At 51.4% G+C, this 20990-nt stretch overlaps 1 protein-coding gene across 1 annotated transcript in view; it reads left to right on the top strand.

Annotated features, from left to right (window-relative positions):
* The window catches only part of ITGAE (integrin subunit alpha E), a 771961-nt gene that overhangs the window by 66591 nt on the left and 684380 nt on the right, over nucleotides 1–20990 (top strand). The window contains exon 2 of the mRNA XM_086955032.1: nucleotides 20792–20906. Within this exon, the coding sequence (XP_086811158.1) occupies nucleotides 20792–20906 (115 nt within the window). The remainder of the gene's footprint in view (nucleotides 1–20791; nucleotides 20907–20990) is intronic.

Raw genomic sequence — 20990 nt, 5'->3', positions numbered from 1 at the left:
GGTGCCGTCGGCATAGGAGATGAGGTCGAGGTTGTGTTGTTGCGCGATGGATGCGAGGGGACTCATGTAAACGTTGAAGAGGGTGGGACTGAGTGATGATCCTTGTGGTACTCCGCAGATGACTTCGGTGGCCTCTGATTTGAATGGGCGGAGGCGGACTCTCTGGGTTCTCCCGGCGAGGAACGAGATGATCCAATCTAAGGCTTTTCCTTGTATGCCGATGTTGCTGAGGCGTTGTATGAGGGTGCTATTGCAGACCGTGTCGAAGGCGGCGGAGAGGTCAAGTAGGATGAGGGCAACTGTTTCTCCGTTGTCCAGTAGTGTTCGGATGTCGTCTGTCGCTGCAATAAGGGCGGTTTCGGTGCTGTGTTTGGCTCGAAAGCCGGACTGTGAGGAGTCGAGTGAGTTGGTGGATTCAAGGAAGGCGGCGAGCTGTTTATTGACGGCTTTCTCAATGACTTTGGTCGGGAATGGGAGGAGGGAGATGGGGCGGTAGTTCTTGAGTTCAGAGGGGTCCGCTGTGGGTTTCTTCAAGAGGGCGCTGAGTTCGGCGTGTTTCCAGCTTTCTGGGAAGGTAGCGGAGTTGAAGGAGCAGTTGATGACATCACGGAGATGGGGAGCGATGATGGAATCTGCTTTGTTGAAGATGTGGTGGGGACAGGGGTCGGTTGGCGAGCCTGAATGGATGGAGTTCATTAGGCGGATGGTGTCTTCAGTGGTGATTGGGTTCCAGGCGTTAAGGGTGTTAGGGGGCGGTTTAGGTTCGGAGGTGGGTGGAGTGGACTGTTCTTTGGAAATGTTATCAAAGCTGTTATGTATGTCGGCGATTTTGTTATAGAAGAAAGAGGATAAGGAGTCGCAGAGTTCTTGGGAGGGAGTAATGTCGTTTGAGGCAGTGGTGGGTTTGGTAAATTCTTTGACGATGTTGAATATTTCCTTGCTGTTTTGGGCATTGTTGTCGAGTCGATCCTTGAGTGCTGATTTCTTGGTGGATCGGATGCGTTGGTGGTGTTTGCGGGTGGCTGTCTTGAAGGTGGTCAGGTTGTCAGTGGTTGGGTTTTTTCTCCATGTTTTCTCGAGAGTACGGCATAGTTTCATGGATTTCTTAAGGTCATTGTTGAACCAGGGGGCTTTTTTGCTACCCTGTTTGGTTTGGTGGTTTTTCAGGGGTGCTAGTTCGTCAGCGGTGTGAGTGATCCATTGTTTGAGTTTGGTGGCCGCTTGGTTTGGGTCCGATGAGAGGGCGGGAGGGTTTAGATTGAGCGATGTGAGGAGTTGGTCGGTGGTGATTTTGTTCCAGTTTCTTCGTGGAATAGGTTGTGGGGGGTTGTGGGTCGAGGTAGTTTTGTAGCTGAAGTGAACACAGCTGTGGTCCGTCCACTGAAGACTTGTGGTGTGCTCGAAGGAGATGTGCTTGCTGGAGGTGAAGATTGGGTCGAGTGTGTGTCCGGCTATATGGGTGGGGGTGTCAACAAGTTGTTTGAGACCAAGATTGGCCAGGTTGTCCAGAAGGGCGGTGGTGTTGCTGTCGTTTTTCTTTTCCAGGTGGAAGTTGAGGTCTCCCAGTAGCATGTAGTTCTTGGAGGTGACGGCATGTGGACTGATGAAGTCAGTGATGTCTTTGCTGAATTGTTTACGGGTTCCTGGAGGTCTGTAGATGAGGGTGCCTCTAAGTGTGGTCCTGGGGTCGGTGTGGATCTGAAAGTGGAGGTGTTCGGCGGTTGTAAGGTTATCGTCGAAGCTGGTCGTGATTCTGATGGTGTTCTTATGGACGATGGCGATGCCTCCTCCTGTTTGGTTGGTGCGGTCTTTTCGGATGATCTTGTAGCCGTCCGGGATGGCTATGGCGATGTCGGGCGCTGACGAGGCGTTCATCCAGGTTTCTGTAAGGAAGGCGATGTCCGGTGAGGTAGTGTCGAGTAAGTCCCAGAGTTCTGTGGCGTGTCTGTGGATCGAGCGGGTGTTTAGCAGGATGCACTTCAGATGGTTAGGGTCGGATCTGTGTGTGGGATTAGTGGATTTGGTGGGGGTCTTGGAGCAGGCGAACTTGCAGGAGTGGCAGGCGAAGGGGCCGTGGGTACGTCCTGGGGCAGCCTCGTAGCATTGCGATGTGCGTCCGGGATTAAGGGCTAGGAGGGTGGCGGGGTTGTACGTTATGCGGGATGAGTGCGGTTTGCGAGGACCAGGGGGTTTGGAGCTGGGCGCGGTCCAGGCGCGGACTGGCGTAGACGGGCTTACCTTTGGCGCACCTTCGGCGTGCATGGGGCGCGACCGCTGCGCGTGAACGCTGCGCGCAAAGACATCTGTCATATATAGATAGTGGGGGGCGAGGGCGGAGCAGCTGGGAGGCGGGGTGGAGATCCGGGGAGGGAAGGCAAAACAACAACAGCAAAACAAGATGGCAGTCGGCCAAATTCAGTGCAGGGTTGGGGCACAAAGTATGCAAAAACGCTAAGATACTTCAAGTGGGACCGGCACAGGACACAATTAATTAAAAAGTTAAATGTTGGCAGCACAAACAAAGCAGAGCGTTGCAGCGCGCTATGGAAGGCTAGCGCTACGCTAATATGCTAATCAGCACAAGCGCTACGTTACTATGTTAATCTGCACAAATACTTCAAACAAATCGAGCGCAGTTAAATGCAGTTAAATCGAGCGCAGTTAAATGCAGGCAGTGGTCTTGTGGTCACGATACCGGAATGAGGGTCGGGGCAGCAGCGTGAGGAGGAGCGACCGCTTCTGACGAGTCAAGAAAAGTAATATGTCAAATTAGGCCATATGATCATCATGGCTTCTGGGCGGCTCACTCTTTCAAAACCAACTCTATCCAGGACTCAATAGACTGGGCCTTGCTTTTGTTCTTCAAGCCAGTGAACAGCTTTTCTTCCAACCGAGTGGCTCATTATCCTCATCTTTCTAAGTAGATCACATGTATAAGAAGCATTTGTCGACCCTAGAAAAAAAACTCATGCAAACCACGCGTTCTAGGGGAAACACATTCTCTTAATGGAAAAGACAGTTCTTCCCTACCAGACAGGTCAAGCAACTGCTGACTCAAAGTATTGAGGCCATCAGTTACCGAGACATTATAAATTGACTGGAGAAGGCTGCTTTTTTAATCATGTAAACACATTCTGTGGTAGGAACGTAGACCAAGAGCCTCTCGGGGTAGTGATATCAGCACTATTTTTTCCAGAGTGCTTAGTTTATTCTTTGTTGTTGAGCTATAGGAAGAGTAGCAAATTACAGATTATTGATCCTGGTCAGGTGCTCGTGCATGCTGACATAGCAGAGATGCAATAGAAATCCGGATGAATCTAACGCACTGGCTTAGGATACCAGTATTTACACCTGGAGCACCGGCAGACACCCAGGGCTAAACAAAATGGGGTGTCAGGATAGAAAATTAGAAAACATATCAAACAAAATGGAGAGTGTTTCCCTAGATTTCTTCTGAAGTGTTCACAATTGAGGGAAATCCAGGAATAGTCTTGTCAACAAAAAGTGGCTTACATGTAAGACAGTGACATTTTTCTGAGTAGTGTTTCTGTTACTGGCAGGCAGTCCTTGGTGAAGTACCAATGGAATATGAAAGAGTTCGCTACAAAGTCTACAAGAGATTTGGACCTCATGTAATTCAGATATCCTGAGGGAAGATCAACTATCTGAAGGCAGATCTGGGAGTAGATCTTCCCAGATTGTTTAACTAGTTTAAGTCAGACTATTATTTTCTAGTAGGGCTTTTCCTGTTGCAGAGGCACAAAAGATGTTTAATGTTAAATATGACCTCTCTCAGGCTTAGCCTCGGGACAATACACATAAAATCAAATATAACACACAAGATGCATGCAGAAGGATGTTAAGCGCCTGGCTATGGGGACTGATCAGATGTATAGAGAGGGGCAGTGCAATGCTCTTCAGCTGTCCCTGATTGATAACTGACAGTAGGCACTCTCCATTTTGGGAGGGTATGCTTATGGTGGAAGCCCTAGCTAACAGAGTCATGTGTTCTTTTTGTGTATTGTAGAAAACATGAAACGCTCTAAGTGGACTCATATTTTGTCGAACGCATTGAGGGAAAACATCTGGCTGTCCAGAAAAAATTGAATAGGACTAGGATGGCACTGCTTTCCTCACTATTTGTTGGCTAATGTTGTTCCCCCCAGTAATTCAATGGACAAAGGCATTATGCATTTAACTAAAAGGTCTATTACCTCATGATGGAGGCTTACCTAATCATTCCCTCAACAGCCAAGGCAGTTCCTCATTCTAAAGTAACAGTCTAAGGGAAAATTGCTATAGACATTCCCGCTAGCGACAAGATCACCGGGCAAGACCATTAGTACATGTCTGGAGGTGGAGTCATGATCATAGTTAGAGATAACATTAGTTGCACTTCCTACCAGCTACATGGAATACCTCACAGTCAAGATGTGCATAACAGCCAAATTCTCCCTGGGAGTAACCCTCATATACATTAGGCCTGGGCGGAGCTCGAGGATTTTCACTTCGCGGAATTCCACAGAATTGTAAAAAAAACTCTGCCAAATTCCACTGAGTTTCGCGAGCGGGCAGATTTCCGCCCACACAATACCGGAGTGTGATGTCTAACTTGGCAGAGGAGTTATGTGTGTAGCAACTCGACAGAGGAGCACAGCGTTAAACAAGAGCTCTTGTGAACAACCTTGGCAAATACTGCACTGAAAACCAGAGAATGTGCATAACCTGCACAAGAAGGTGTAGGGTAGTATGCCTTAAGACAGCATGTATTGGTGCATTAAAAGGAACGCACTCTCATGCGTTATAACTGGCACATATCCCTCACATTGACAATCCTGCATGAATAATCTATGTTTAGCCAGAGGCTCACCTCAAGCTGTTGCAGGCTTCGCTGGTGAAGTACCACTGATGGCTCCAGTGATGTCCTATGAAGACCCTTGGTGCTGCTTACTGTGCTTGGGTAGTGGTGGAAGCTTGAGAGGCCAGAAGGTTAAGCGGGCTGAGGAAGGAGATTGGCATTGGACTTTACAGCTCTCTACTTCCCGGGCCCCCCATCTGCCAGGCTAGGTCACTCGTGTTGTCACCGCTTTTCTGGTGGTGGTGATGATAGTGACAATGGTGGTGATGGTGGTGATGGTGAGACGTCTCTTGGCTCAGCATCATCCGTTTGCCCCTTATGCTGGCTGGATCATTGTCCTCGCAGCACAGTTTTTTCCTCCCCCTACACTTTCCTTTGTCTGTTCCCTCTTCCTAGAAAGTGAAAAGTTTCAGCGGTCCACCATCTACTTGTGTTTGCTTTGTTCGCACTAGGTTTGCAGGGTATGCTCAGACGTGGGTCCTTTCTCACTTTGCCACTTAAATCAAACTAGCCCAGATGATGAGGAATGTTACCCCAAAATCGTGTTCCAAGATGCTTGTTTCCAATCTAGAGAAGACCTGGCTTGGCATTTTGGCTGGACTGTTCCCATGAGGAAGAGGGTCAAGACTGATTTGCATATGGCTGGGTCTGAACTGGGGTGGTGAAGTGAACTAAAGAACGATGAAGGATTCAACCCAGCTCACATATAAGTCAGTCGTACAGCACCACTGATGGCCTAAAGGAGGCCATCTCTTTGTGCTTCTTTCCTGATTTGGCAATAGTTACCTTTTGTACTGTATTGTTTAGTTTGTGCCAGTTCTTTGTGCCTCTTTCTTCTTTGCTTCATTGTGCCCTGCCTGTGCTCCTTTCCTGCCTCCTGTGCCTGTTCCCTCTACACCTGCTCCTTACCAACTCCTTCACGTGCTTTCCATTCCTTCACACACTCCTGCTAATCCACATTCATCACCCTGGCACTCCTTCCCCTCTTATGATCTACTTAATGGTGGTTGCAGCTCTGGGGCACCCAGTGGCGTCACTAGGGTTGGTGTCACAAGGTGCAGGTAACTCATGGTGTCACCCCCTCACAACTTACCGGATTGGCCAACTCACCCTCTGCCTGCACCATGTCCCCTCTGCCTGCACTATCTTTCCCTTTGTCCGCACCATCTCCCCTCCGCCTGCACATCTCAACCCCTGCCTGCACCATCTCTCCCTCAGCCTGCACCATCTCACCCTCTGCCTGCACCATCTCATCTCTGCCTGCACCATCTCCCCTCTGCCTGCGCCATCTCTCCCTTTGTCCACACCATCTCCCCTCCGCCTGCACCATCTCTCCCTCTGCCTACACCATCTCTCCCTCTGCCTGCACCATCTGCCCTCTGCCTGTACCATCTGCCCTCTGCCTGCACCATCTCTCAATCTGCCTGCACCATCTCTCCCTCCACCTGCACCATCTCACCCCCCGCCTGCACCATCTCTCCCTCTGCCTGCTCCAGCTCACCCTCTGCCTGCACCATCTCCCCTCTGCCTGCACCATCTCCCCTCTGCCTGCACCATCTCTCCCTTTGTCCACACCATCTCCCCTCCGCCTGCACCATCTCTCCCTCTGCCTGCACCATCTCTCCCTCTGCCCGCACCATCTCCCCTCCGCCTGCAACATCTCTCCCTCAGTCTGCACCATCTTCCTTCCACCTGCACCATTTCACCCCCTGCCTGCACCATCTCACCCCCTGCCTGCACCATTTCTCCCTCAGCCTGCACCATCTCACCCTCTGCCTGCACCATCTCCCCTCTGCCTGCATCATCTCTCCCTTTGTTCACACCATCTCCCCTCTGCCTGCACCATCTCTCCCTCTGCCTGCACCATCTCTCCCTCTGCCTGCACCATCTCTCCCACTGCCTGCACCATCTCCCTCTCCGCCTGCACCACCCTCTCCCGCCTGCTGCTCTTTTAACCCTTTCCTCGTGACCTTCTCCACCCCCCCATGGTTTCTCCCTCACAGTTCTCGGCTTTTCCCAAAGTAACTGAAATAAACTCATGAAATGTGCTTTGAATTTGTGCACGCGACACTGAGGATAAGTTTAAATAGACACAGAAGACACACTCGCACTTCAAGCGCAGCAGGGAGGAGGGGGGGCTGGCAAGCAGGATGGGATTGAAGAAAACATCTAAAATGAGGGTTCTACAGAGAAAGCGTGCCTAAAAAACATAGTGCGCCTTGCAGTGGATATAAACACAGGAGAAGCCTATTAACTAAAAGTCAAACTTAGTTCGCATTATAACTCCCAGTAAGGGAGCTCACTCGGCTTCTACTCAGTAACGACAAGCTTGTTCTGCAGCGACATTCGTTGTCTGTCGAGCATGCTGGAGGGGCTCAGAGTCCAGGGTGGGCAGGCAGCACGGGGCTCACGTGAAGAAATCCACTAGTGAAATGTAACATAAGCAAAGCGGGCTTTTGAGGCTTAGTCGGGCAACTTTCTTTGACCCTGACCTGTGACAGTGTGTACAGCGCGCTGGTGGCTGCAGGAACTGACTGCGGCTGCGCTAATCTATTGATCCGATCCCGCTCAGCGTGAGCCCATCAACATCAAATAGCCAGCAGAGGGGCGTGGCTGATACACACTGATGACGTCAAGGAGCCTGGGAGAGCAGCTTCTGTGCTTGTCAGAGAGGCACAACGTTTCATTAGGCTCAGGGTTCCTCCTGATGATAAAGCAAAGCAGAGCATAGGCGAGGCTGCAGAGCTGTGTTACATACACAGCGTAACCAGATGGTGTCACCCGGTGCGGTCCACACCCCCATAGTGACGCCACCTGGGGCACCAAAGGCAAGCCTGTCTGCACTCATCTGCACTTGGACTGAGCCCAGTGCCACAGAACTTGGTCTAACTACCCCACAGTAGTGCACAGCAGCACTTCTCTGAGTACTCAACCCCGAACTCCAATCTCAACGATGTTCCCGCGCACACCGCACAACACCAAAGAAGCATTCTCCTGCACCTACTACTATTTCATATGTACAAACTTAACCACCACACAAACTCCACAATACCACTCCCCGACTACTCCCAGTGCCCGGCACACACTCACCTCAAGACACATGGTCATGCATGCTCCTCAAATTCCACTCGCTCAGAAAGCACGACACTGAAGTCTAAGACCTAGATATCCTCTTTCTCATAGAGACATGGCTAAACCCTGCATCTGCACTGGATATTGCATCTGCCGTCCCAGTAGGATACAAGTTTGGACAACAAGATTGCCAACACAATCCCAGAAGAGGGAGTGCAATAATCCGTAATGAATGTGACCTCCCAATTGGAGGCTCCGCTATTGTGGTGGGACGGTTCCGTTGAATATCAGTGATCTTCACCCGCAGGTCCATTACACGTATCCTGAGAGGGACAATTGGCCTAATGCACGCTTTTGGGGAATGGAAGGATTTTACATTCTGATTGCTCGAGGACTATTAGAAGTAGCACTTATTTTACCCTCAAAGTAAGATATATGTGTCTTTTTGTTAGAAGCATAAAGCCTTGAAGCATTTTTCTATCAGGCCCTGCCATCCACTGTGCAGCCCTTACGCCAGTCCCTCTCTAATTTCTTGCTCGCTCTCCTTTCAGCAGCAAGGGAGACGGAGACCAAGGGTGAAGAGGCTCCTTCCCTCTTCTCTTTCTTGTCTCTCCAAGCCAGGTATTACTTCCTCCACGCTCGAGTCAATCTCATTTGAAAGAGAAGAAGCCGCTCTGGATAAAAACTCTGACCAATCCTTAACCTTCACTTTGTTCCAGGCTCGGAAGATCTCCTATTCTCAAAGCCCGGCCTGTTGAATAAAGGCTTCAAGCCTCCTCCTAACCGGAATTATAGAATGATCTGACCAGGGCACCTCCAGAGAAGTACTGACCACTATCGGACTGTCCGAATAAAATAATCAATAACCCCCACACTCTGCCCCACTCCCACAGTTGATTCCCAATACCTTCTCCTTTTGTACTTCCCCTCCCGCCAAGAAAGCCACTACACTTCTTGTCTTTGTGGTGGTCATTTGTTGGCCACAGTTTATTAGGGTTACAAGGAAACAGGTATATCTTGCATTTGTGTGTTATGTCGTCATACATTTCCTTGCTATTGTCTCTTGGCCCTTCTGGGGTGGTTCTTTTTGTAGGTTGGATTTTCTTGTGCTTCCTCTGCGCGGGAAGGGGATATCCGTTGTCCCAGAGTTAGGGCACCTCGCTACCTTTTTCGACTTTGTTGTGCCCTGCCATCCGGCGGGGGCTAAGCTGCGAGCGCCGTCTCTGCTTGCTACCCCTTCCCTTCGTAGCCATCTCACCCAGCCATGCGGCATCTGGAGGTGAGTGGACCTATTCTGGCGCACTTCCCTCCGGTGTGCCTCCGTACCAACCGTTCTCAGCATAGCCCTTCGCCACGCCATCAGGGAGGCTGCCGTCTTCCTGTGGCTCCCCCCTTATGCCCCCTTATTTACTGACAGCCTGCCAACACCATGGCACCCCACAGGTTGCTCCAGAAGATCTCCATACCCTGCTCGGAGAGGTGCACCTCGTCGTTGGCGTAGTACTCCGGGCAGCCTGTGTGTATCAACCCATGCCTGATCGCTCCTAGGCCGTTTGCCCTGCAGAATTTGCTCACTGTGTGGTTCAACTTTTTCCTTGAGTTCTCCACCCCTTTGTATGATTCTGCCCCTCGCCATTCCTGCCTGCTGATCAGCTCGGACCAGATAATTGTCGAGCGCCTGAACGCCCTGCTGTTTCTACCAAGTTGTTCTGTATCCCGAAGAGTAGGGCCCTCCGCCCTACACTGCCAAGTCGTTCCCCCCGAGGTGTATTATCAGGATATCCGGGTGGTGCCCCGCCTCCTCCCGCAGGCTTCGGAGGGCTGCCGACAGTTGCTCCCATCGCATGCCCGACCGGCCAAACCAGCGAATGCATGTGTGCCGTGGTCTGGCCCTGAGCGCGTGTCCCCTGCTTTTCCACCATGCGCCCTTCCGTCTGATGAATGAGTGGCCCACCACCCAAATCAGGTGGGGTTTGCTCCCTGTCGAGGCAAATGGAAAGCGACCGGTCACTCTCCTGCTTACCCTGCGTGCCTTCTGGTCATAGTAGCTGGAGCCTCACATATGTCCTGTATGCTCGCGAGTGCCACCTCCCCACTGCCTGTATACCTGTCTCAGACATCCCGTGTTGTGCCCCGGTTGTGGCCGCCCCTATCGGAATGAATGGGACCCAAAACCCCCTGGTGGCAGGCTGCCCTGCTGAGGGCGAGGCGCATTACCGCTGTGAACTGGAATTTGCTCAGATTGGACCCATCCCTGTGTTTGAGGAGGGGGCCCCTCCTGCTGGGCGTACTGCCATGAAGGCAAACAGGCAGCATACCAGGCAGAGTTTCTGGTCCTGAATGCAATGTAATCTGACTGTGGACCCCTTTCCAGCCTGATCTATCTTTGACTGCCGCAGCACCAACTCCACTCCCCCAACCCTTGGCGTTACGTCACTGGCCTGTAAGCAGCACTCAGCCAGGCCCTCCCTGGTGGGGGCCACTAGTTCGCTGATGCTGAATGCCCCAAAGAATGCTGTGGTGAATGCTGCCTGATGCTATGCTCTCCAGTGCCTTTAGCAGTGTCCCTCATCTTTCGAAATCTATTGGGCGCCTTGTATCCGCTTTCTTTCCTTCCATCCTCCTCCAGCCTTTCATTGCTGTCTATGTGGTGGGATGCAATTGGGTTGCGTCCTGTTTCCAACTTTGCGTGGTGCGCTACGGCAGCTAGGTGGGCTTGCGCCCATGACCTAGACCTCTTGTCCTTGTATGCTCAGACGATAAATTACTCCGCCGCCCTACGCGTGTCTCCCGGGTTGGCCAGTGAGTGTATGCCCCCTACTCTTATCGCTGTTGCTACGTATTTGTTGTATCTTTTTGCAGCGCCGGGGGTTAGTGCATGGGTGATCAGTTCTGAAAGGTCTACCCTGCCAGTTTCCACAGCTGAGGCGCGAAGGAGGTCATGTCTGCATCTGCCCTGGTCTCCAGTGCCCTGAATCTGCTCATCTTGTCTCTGGATAGGGCGTCCGCTATTTCGTTCTCCACCCCTGGCACATGCCTTGCCCGCAGGTCTATGTTGCCTTCCAACTGCAAGGTAAAAAAATGTCGCATTCGTCTCAGTGCGTCCAGGCACCTGGCCGATCCCCTGTTAATTGCCTGCACTACGCCTTTGTTGTTAGACCATAGGGTCAATTTCATGTTCTGGAGCTCCTCCTTCCAAATTACCAGAGCTACTACAATGGGGAAAAGCTCCAAGAACGTTATATTGCCTGTTATGCCTTGCCTGTGCCATCTGTCGGGCCACTGGCCCGCGCACCACTTGTCCCTCAAGATTGCGCCAAACCCTGTGCTTCCTGACGCATCAGTGTACAGCTCGACCTGTTTGCAGGTGAGCCAACCTTCCCTCCAGATCAGGACCCCGTTAAAGTCTGCTAGAAAGGAATCCCAAACCACCAGGTTCCTTTTTACATCCGCCCCCAGTCGGACGTGGTGGTGCTTGTCTGTGAGGCCTTGCGTTAGTTGTGTCAATCGCCTAGCGAACACTCTGCCTGCTGGGATGACCCTGGTGGTGAAATTCAACTTCCCAATGAGCTGCTGTATCTCCCTTAGTGTGGCTTTTTCCCGCCCACACAGGCTTTTTATCTCTCGCCTGAAGTCCTCTACCTTCTCGGGGGGAGCCTGGACGTGCCTGAGACTGAATCCAGCTCTATTCCTAGGAACGTGGTCTTGGTCGTTGGCCCCTCTGTCTTGTCTCTGGACAAGGGGATCCTTAACTCTCCTGCTAGCTTGATGAATGCCCCCAAGGTGTCTTGGCACTCGGGGGACTCCGCTGGGCCGGTAAACAAGAAATCATCTAGGTAATGCAGCTTCCCGCCTGCCGGGTGGCGGTCGTGCAGTGCCCATTCGATAAATGTGCTGAATAGCTCGAAGTAGGCACATGACACTGAACATCCCATTGGAATTGCCTTGTCATGGTAGTATTGTCCCTCCCACTGTAAACCTAACAGGTGGAAGCTGTTGGGGTGGACTGGGAGAAGGCGAAATACTGATTCGATGTCTGCCTTTGCCATGAGCCTGCTGCTGCCTGTGGCCCTTATCAAGTCTATTGCATCGTCAATCGAGGAGTAGCTCACCGAGCACACCTCCGACTCATTCCAATCATTAACTGACAACCCATCCGGGAATGACAAGTGGTGGATCAGTCTAAATTGCCCTAACTCCTTTTTTGGTACCACCCCTAGTGGCGAAATGACCAGCTCCTCGCCAGCTGTGGCTGGGAGGGGGCCCTCAATCCTGCCCAGCTGCCTCTCCTTCTCTATCTTTTTTGCTAATACCCCAGGGTGTTCCATTGCTGACTTCAAATTCCTCTCGCAGCTGGGGGGGGGGGGGAGGGGAGGGGGCTCTGAATGGTACTGGAAAACCTCTCTCAAATCTGTGTACCAATATTTCTGTGTCTGACTTATTATGTTGGCTAGCGCGCGTAATCGTTGTGTGTTGATGGGGGGCCATGCAAGCGGGGGGTTACCTTGTCGCACTCCACCCTCGCTGGACTCCCTGCCTGCCTCATTGCTTCTTTTTCTGCCTTTTGTCGCACTTTGGGTCATCTCTGCACCTACAGTTCGCCGCCGGGTGCCCTCCCCCACATGCTGAACATGTATGTTGGAATTTACATGCCGCCCCATATGTACATTCGTTGGCCTCAAATTTCTAGCATATTGCGGGCAGCCCACTTGCGTGCGTTCCTTTCCCTGTGCTGAAATGTTGGTGCTTTTGAAACGGCCGTCCTTTCCCTCTTTGAAAGGATCCCTGAAAGGGGTGTTCGCCCCTCCCCTCCCATGACCTAGCTTCCTTCGCTACCATCATTTTATGGATGAAACCGGAAACGTCTTCCTCATTCCATTCCATTTCCGGGTGTGTTTGCATTTTTAGCCTGAAACCCTTGTCGTATTCTAGCCATGCCTCACCCTGGAACTGCCTTTGTGCATTGTGTATGCTCGCCTCGTAAAGCCATAGGTCGGCTGCGCAGAGCGGGAACTCTACTATGATGCATGCCATTATCCTGAACGCGTCTAACCAATTGTCGAATGTCCATTCCTTCCGCTCCCTTCTCCTTTCTCTCCTATCTTCCTCCTTCTTGTCGCATGTTGTCAAGGCTAGCCCCTCTAACTGTATCTCTAGTAGCGAGAAGATATCTGTGAACTCCTTCTGCCATATTCTCTCTTTTACTGCCAAGGGGATGAGGCTAGCCAGGCCCGTGGCTCTGGTGGTCATGGATGCGGGACCCGGCGAAGGTCTCGCGTAGGCCCCCTGCAGTGGGAGGTCCACCCTGGAGCTGGGCATTCCCCCACGCTGCTGTGGGTGACTCCCCTCCCTTTCTGGAGCAGCCGCGGTCTGTTCCTCTATCTGGTGCTGTCGCACCGCGCCTGGGTTGATTAAATACCAAGGTGCCCCTGTGACCTCCCCTCCCTGCGCGGTTGCAGCTCCCTCTGGTCGCAATGGCCCCCGTCCTGTGCTCGTCTGCACCCCCGCCGACCCTGCGTTCTGCACCCCTAACCCTTTCAATAACAGCGGCGCCATGGTCCTGCAACATTCTTGAATAATTGCACTAATATGCTCACCGCTGGTTGGTTTGTCATTGGTCCCTTTGTCTGGTCCCGCCGCCGCCGTGCTGGCTACAGTTGGCTGGGTCCGCTGTTTTGGTGCTTATGTGGTCTTTGCCACAAATGCGAGCTTTGCTGGCGCCCTCCTACTCCTCTTGGCCGCTGGTGGTGTGCTTGTGTTGCGCCGCGTCTCACTCGTCCCTTCCTCCGGGTCGCGATCGAAGTGCTCCTGTAACCATCCGTCGCCATGCACTCTTGAGGCTGCGCGTATTCTCCTCAGCAGGTCGCTCAGGTCGTCCTGGCCCTTTCGCGTTCCCCCTCTCCTGGCCATCCTTACTGTGTGGGTCGCCGCTGATGTTGCTGAGGGCTCTCTGTGTGGCTGTGCGGGGTGCTGCTGCCAATGTCCTTGCACCAAACTTGTCCGCTGTGGCACGTGGTGGCGGGGTGCAGCCGCTGTGTTTGTGCACCAAAGTAAAGTCCCCAAACAACAGCCACAATCCCTGCTCTGCCAATGCTTGTTGGTTTTGTTTCATTTCCTATCGCCCTCTTCCTCCACTAGAGGACACCCACCGGTGCTGCATTTGTACTCCCAGGATACCGAGGGGCACTCCTCTCCCACTCGATGGTGCTGCCAGGCGGGCTCTGCGCTTTCCTCCTGGTCTCCCCCAGCGCCTTGGATCGAGGTAAGGTGTGGGAAAAAGGGTGGTGTTTGTCCTGCTCGGGCTAAATTCCCCGGGCTTCCCTCAGTCCCTGCACACGCCGGGTGGGCACCGGTCGTGTCGGTTGTGTGCTGCTGCTTTCTGCCCCCACCTGGTGGGCTCCGGTTGCTTCGGGCGAATATTTCCTCTGGGCTCCGGTGGGCGGCTGGTCGGGATGCACCGGGTGGGCTCCGGTCGTGTTTCCTGCTGCCTGGATGCTTCCGACCGTTGGTGAGGCACCGGGTGGGCTCCGGTCGCCTTCTCGGGGATATTCAGTTGCGCCGGGGAGTCGGCTCACACCGGACATTCTACCCGCTGTTCCCCGTCCGCTAGGAGGCACCGGGTGAGCTCCAATTGCATTCTCCCTGGTCCTAGTGCGCTGCGGAGTAAGCTCCCGCCGGGTGCTTCACACAGGAGCTGCAGGGCACCGGGTGGGCTCCGGTCGCTCTCTCGAAGGGGGGCTTGGGCACTCCGACCGGCTGGGTGCACCGGGTGGGCTCCGATTGCGCTCTCTCCTCTCCGCTGGTCTTCCACGTGGGGCTGCTCCGCAGCGCCTTGTAGTCCACTGCCACAACAAGATTCTCCATGCGCCATGCTGCTCCCCCCGCTCCTGTAGATAGGAGCATACCTGGGGGAGCCGCGTTTATATGCCCCCCCCAGGCTGTTCTCGTGCTTCGAGACTCTACCCCCATTTCGGGGTTTGAACGTCGCCCGACCCCCCATTGGCCACGATGCGAGGGGGGGAGCCTGACACCTTTCGGGGCTTCCCTGCTTGCCGGGGCGACCCCGTTTTCGGGCCAAATTGGCGTCTCCTGTGCCGTCCCCTGTCCCCGCCTAGCTGCACTGGGGGCTTGCCACCGGGTTATGGCGACGGCTCCTGAGCCCCCTAAGGTGGCCCGCCTCTGCGATTATGTGTCCTGCTGAATGATTGGGAAGTGTAACCTGCTGAGATAAATTAGGTGAAGCCATCATATCTACTAAGTTAGTTACCAACCAATCAGTTGAGTGGTTAAAATGAAGATTTGGAGCGCTGTAGTGTATTCTTAAAAGCAGTCACCACCCCCATGCGTTCTTGTGGGTTCCTGTCTAAATGTGCCAGAGAGCAACCTACAGGGATCACAAAAGTAATATCAGGGGAATCCGAGTTGCAAAGCCAAGTCTCAGTCATAAAAAGCACATCCAGTTCTACACTGCTCAAAAGATCGAAGATAATCAGTGCATGTTTATCCAAAGAACGGACATTGATTAGCATAGCTGATATCTCGCTTACCTGACCAATCGTCACTCCTGCCTCCACCACCAGCCTGAACACTACCCAAAAAAGACAAGAGCCGGTGACAAATTACCCAGTAAAATTCCCCTACGGCACAAAAACATTACAGCTCAATTAAAAGTCCCCTGCCATCCATCATAAATAAACACCTCAAAAGGAGATCAACTTCATTGAATAAAGTGCGACACAAATATTGTTCAATCATAGCGTATCACTAGGCTCTCAGTTCAAGGTGATTTCTCTCCAGCAATCTGCAGTTGCAATTTGGATTTATAAATCTGGTTCCCCCTCGACCATTGTCCTCCTGCGTTGTTAACATTGGCAGTAGAGTTGTTCAACCTGGTGTTAAATACAGTATTTAACCTTTCATATTGTCCAGCATTGTGCCAGTTGCTTTTAAACTGGCTAAGGTGGTTCCTCTGCTCAAGAAGCCATCACTAGATCCTAAGAGCTTCAGTAATTTTAGGCCTATCTCCTTGCTTCCGGCTTTCACCAAAATGTTGGGAAAGTTGATTAATAGTAATACTCAACTATCCAGAACCAGGGGGGTTGGGGGTCCTTTACTTTTGTGGCTGCTAAAGCGTGGAACCAACTTCCACTAGAATGAGGAACTGTTGGACTTTTTCTTCAGATGTGGCTTGGCACAGGAAACTGAAAACTTGACTTTTGTTTGTCTTACAGTGGGTTTTCCTGTCAGGCTTTTCTGTTTTGGTACGTCCCAGTAGTCCTTAGGGTCGGGAAACTGTTGAGTAGCCATACGCTCTACACATTAACTCATACATTCTTTTATTGGTCATGGAACAAACACCAATACATATAAGGAAGATTGCTCACATAAAAAGGTTTAAGAAAGCAGCTACATTTTTAAATACACCTATTGTAGTTTATGAAGTGTAGTGTGCAGCTCAACATATATGTTCATTGGACACTTGCACTTATTGATGCACACTCTAGCAAACACACATTACAATGAGGGGATTATGAGAAACAGTGACTGAAGGCATTACAGGGGGTCGGGAGGGAAAAAAAACATCCAGAAAAGGACCAGTCACCTCACTCGGACTGACAAAGTTGTGCCAGTTATAGCTTTCTTTTGATACCACTAAGGAGAGGCTGTAGTCAGCTATCACCCCCGCTACTCCAAGCACTAGTCTCACTGTAGACATCAATAAGTTTAAGAGTATTGGCATTACACTGCCCTGGAAAGGTGATATGGTCATTCCAAGAATTTAGCCTAAGGCATAGATGCATCAAGCGAAATTGTCATCGCCATCGCTGTGAAACAGCAAATTCCACTTCCGCAATGCATCAAGTGGAAAAGCAACAATTTGCGAATTCCCAAAACAAAGATTCGCTACACCTGTAGAAACCCTAAGTGCGATTCCTTAAAAGTGATTCCCCACATATTTTGCTAAATGAATAGCGAATTCGCAGCCAAATAGCGATTTCGCAAATAAATCGCTATCCACATGCATCAGCAATCGGAGATAGCGAAAATACCCTAATTCGCAAAATACGAGTCGCAATTTAAGGAGAAGCTAAACTAGGTGGTAACCATGAAGTCAAATTGGCCCAAAAAAAATTGGGGGGAAACAACAAACAGGTGTTGGCTAAATCAAACACACTTAAGGGGACTCAGTAGGAGCACGAGGAAAGTCACAATGGCAGGTCTCTACATCGTGGCAAGGCGGCTGAGGCTCCAGGCTGCAGCCCAGAACAGATGCAGGATCCATGAACGCATCTTTCGGCTGCGGATTACACTACTGGGACAGACTGAACAGGAGATCTACTCCAAATACAGGCTCAATGGGTCAATGATTAAGAAGCTCATCAGAGACCTTGACCCCCTGATGCAGCACCCAACACGGAGGACCAATGCCGTGACCACCCATGTCCAGGTCCTGTGCTGCCTGCACCTCCTGGCCTCCGGCAGCTTCCAGGGGATAGTCGCATATGCAGGGGGTATATCCCAGAGTACACTTTCATGCTGCCTACAGAGTTTCCTGGACGCCATGCTGAGCCGGATACATCACTACATCACCTTCCCAACAACCCAACAGTACTTAATGCAAACTAAACTGGACTTCTATCATACCGCACATTTCCCCCATGTAATTGGCTGCATCAATTGCACCCATATACACATCTGTCCACCTGCAGAGACCGAATACATGTACCGGAACCACAAGTCATATCACTCCCTCAACATTCAGATGGTCTGCAATGCGAAGACCATCATTACAGATATTTTGGCACAATACCCAGGGAGAACGCATGATTTGTTTATCTTTCGGCACAGCAGCATACACACCCGCTTGGTCAGGGGTGAATTTGGCGAGGGACATCTCCTAGGTAAGTACACATGCCTACATACAGGATGTTAAGACCATGTTGCCGCGCATAACAAGCACTGACCCTCTGCTCCTCCCTTCAGGTGACAATGCCTATGCCCTCCGTGAATACCTCCTCACCCCATACCTCAACCCAGCAACACCACAGGACCGGAGGTACAATGCTGTGCATATACACACCAGAAATGTGTTAGAGAGAACATTTGGCATGTTAAAGAGTAGATTCTGCATCCTCCACAAGACTGGCGGAGCCCTCAAATATGGGCCCGAGATCTACTGCCGCATCATGGCCATGTGCGCCATGCTTCACAATATTGCCACCAAGTGGAGGATACATGTTGAGGGGTCTGGTAGTGAGTCAGAGGGGGACAACCTGCCATCTGCACATGTGCATCATGCCCACGGGGAGAATCCTACTGAAGGCCACAGGCGCCACACGCACATCACACAGAACTATTTTTAGTGCATCCATACCCCTCATACAGCACTGCACTCATGCAAGCCACATCAAAGATTGACATGAGGATTATTTGTTTTCAAAATAAAGCTTGTGTTTATTTCACACAGTCTCAATGTGCTTCCATCAGCAACAAATAAGGGTACAGTTTTCATACATCCAAGGTCATGTAACCTGATCTGTTGTGCATGGTTGCCTCACCATGCCACAGCCTGAAATGTAAAGTAACGAGCGCCTCCTGCCGCGCACACCCTGTCGCCTCTCACCCTCCACTTTAGGCTGGTTCTGTCGGGGTGCAGTGTTGGGCCTGGCACTGCTCCTCCTGTCTGTTTGCACCGGCACAGACAGGATGCTGAGGCTAGATGCCCCTTCGCTGGAATCATCCCCCCCCCACTTGCATTGCTATGGTCTGCCACCTGTTGGTGCTCCACAGCGTTGGTGACCTGCTCCAGGGCCCTTGCTACGTCCGCACAGCATTGGACCATCTGGATTTGCACGACCAATGATCTTCTCGAGAGCTGGGATGTGGCATTCCCAATCAGGTGATTTGAACGGGTGTAGGCTGACAGCCATGTGAGCAGCTGCCTGTGGCGTCTGGGGGTGACGTCCTGCTGCGCTACCATCAGCTGGTCGCTCTCCCTCACCGCTGTGGTCAGTTCCTGCACACTCTATGTGAGGAGACTGATATTGCGTGCTGTTTTGTACAGCTACAGCTGCATTGCTGCCATGTGCTGTGCCTGTTTGCGGTGCACAAGCAGCATCTGAGCCTCAATGTCCAGGCCCAAGTTGTGTGCGTGTTTCTCTATGGCTGCTGTGGTGGGCACGGAGCGCTGCTGGCTTGACCTGCTGCTGGCATGGAACGCGCACACTTAGTGTGGTTTGCGTCTGCCTCCTGGGTGGTGGTGCGGTCTGCTCCAGTGCCTTATGTGCCGGGACGTGCTGTTGTGCTCCGGCTGTAGCTGCCGGGGTGGCCCTGGGTGTCGATGCAGGTGCATGCTGCCTCTTCTCCTCCGTCTCTTCAGGTGTCTCCACGATGTGGAGGATGTCACTGTCAGACATGTCAGTATCCGCTGCACCTGTGATGTGAATGAGTGCATGATTACTGGTATGATTAAGGCACCTGGGATGTTGCAACATGCATGCAGGCTCGCTATTGGTTAATGTCTGCATTCCCTGGCTGGCTTTAGGGGTCTGTGCATCTTTAATAATCTGGCTGTGTTTGGCTATCAAGGCACCTTTACACACTACAGGTTCCACAATGCATTTGGGCATTTGGGAGGAGCAGAGACTGGAATACTGTGCTCACAAATATGGATTGCACTGGGGGCATGGGCATTGTTAGGGTACGGGGTCGCAGTAGCATGCCTCTCACCTTGAGACTGGTGTGTGGTGTGGGAGGTGTCCAGTTGGGTGATGCCCACGCAGGCTTCAGGGTGTATGGCGCCTCCACTAGGACCTCATGGGGGTGTTTTCAGGGACTGTGGAGTCTCCCCCTCCTGTAGCCAATCTCTCCCCCAGTCTCTCAGCTATTCGCTCCTTGGCACGGCCTCTGAGGTCATACCACCTCTTTTTTAAATCATCGATGGACCGGTGGGTGACTCCCACCGCGTTCACCTTTGCCTTGATGCGCACCCAGATGCGCCTCTTGGTTGCCTCGGGCACCTTCCGGGACAGCTTCCAAAACAGTTGGTCATGGTCCCTGCTCACTCCTTCAATGAGGTACTCAAGTTCCTTCTCACTGAACTTTATCTTGCGCTTGTGTGCTTTCTCATTTGGTCCTGCAGCTTCCTGGGACATTGTGGATTGATTTCCACTCCTGTATGGGCACTGCAGGGTGTGACTCCTGGAGCTCAGATCTCTGCCTTCTCCTGTATCCAGCTCTGTGCTCTGAATGATGCATGTAGCAGGCTACTTCCTGGTAGTGATATTATCCTTGTGCCACAACTGCGACTTAACGTTTTTGCGATCTCGCAATGTGCGAGATCGCTATTTGTGAAATCGGTATTTGCGAATTTGCAATTTGGGTGCTAGAAACAGCCGGATTAGCGATTTTTTATGGATTTCTGCAAAGTCACATTTGGCAATTGCGGCAGGGTGCGAATCCCAACTTTTTTGCAATTTTCATGTTGCATCCCATTCTGCGAATTCTTAATTGTGATTAGTTATTTTTCGCTATTTGGAATTCGCAGAATGGATGCTTGGTGCATCTAGGGGTTAGTTATATGGTGTTGCACTGCGCATTACATTTCTCTGTTCTATGTTTTTTCTCTAAAGATTAACTGCATTTTCTTCAACAGAGTATTGAATTTAGCAAACACATAAATATCTCTCTGATTGTTTTCTCAAAAGGAGGTCCGATACTGCTACATATAGATCTATGTGATTTGCTTGCAGGAAAAGATTCAGAAACAAAGGAATTATTTGAAATCTTAAAATTAGAAATGAGTTTGTAGGTTTGTCCAACTTGATATGGAAGTCACAGCTTGTTTATTGAATTTTACAGATGCAGCAGTGATGTGGACTTTCAATATTGACACATCAAAGGTGTGGAGCTATGCAATTAAGAATTCCCTCTTCGGGAATAAAGTTATGCAGCACAGTGATGGAACCAAAAATTGGTAAGACATGTCTCTAGCCAGACTCTGTCACAGGTTAATTGTGATGTTGTTGCGAGAATGAAAAAGAGCAATAGAGAAATAAGG

The sequence above is a fragment of the Lissotriton vulgaris genome, chromosome 2_1 (assembly GCF_964263255.1).
Source record: "Lissotriton vulgaris chromosome 2_1, aLisVul1.2, whole genome shotgun sequence".
Lineage (NCBI taxonomy): Eukaryota > Metazoa > Chordata > Amphibia > Caudata > Salamandridae > Lissotriton > Lissotriton vulgaris.
Note: the sequence above shows the minus strand (reverse complement) of the source record. Positions and strands in the feature narration are given on the sequence as shown.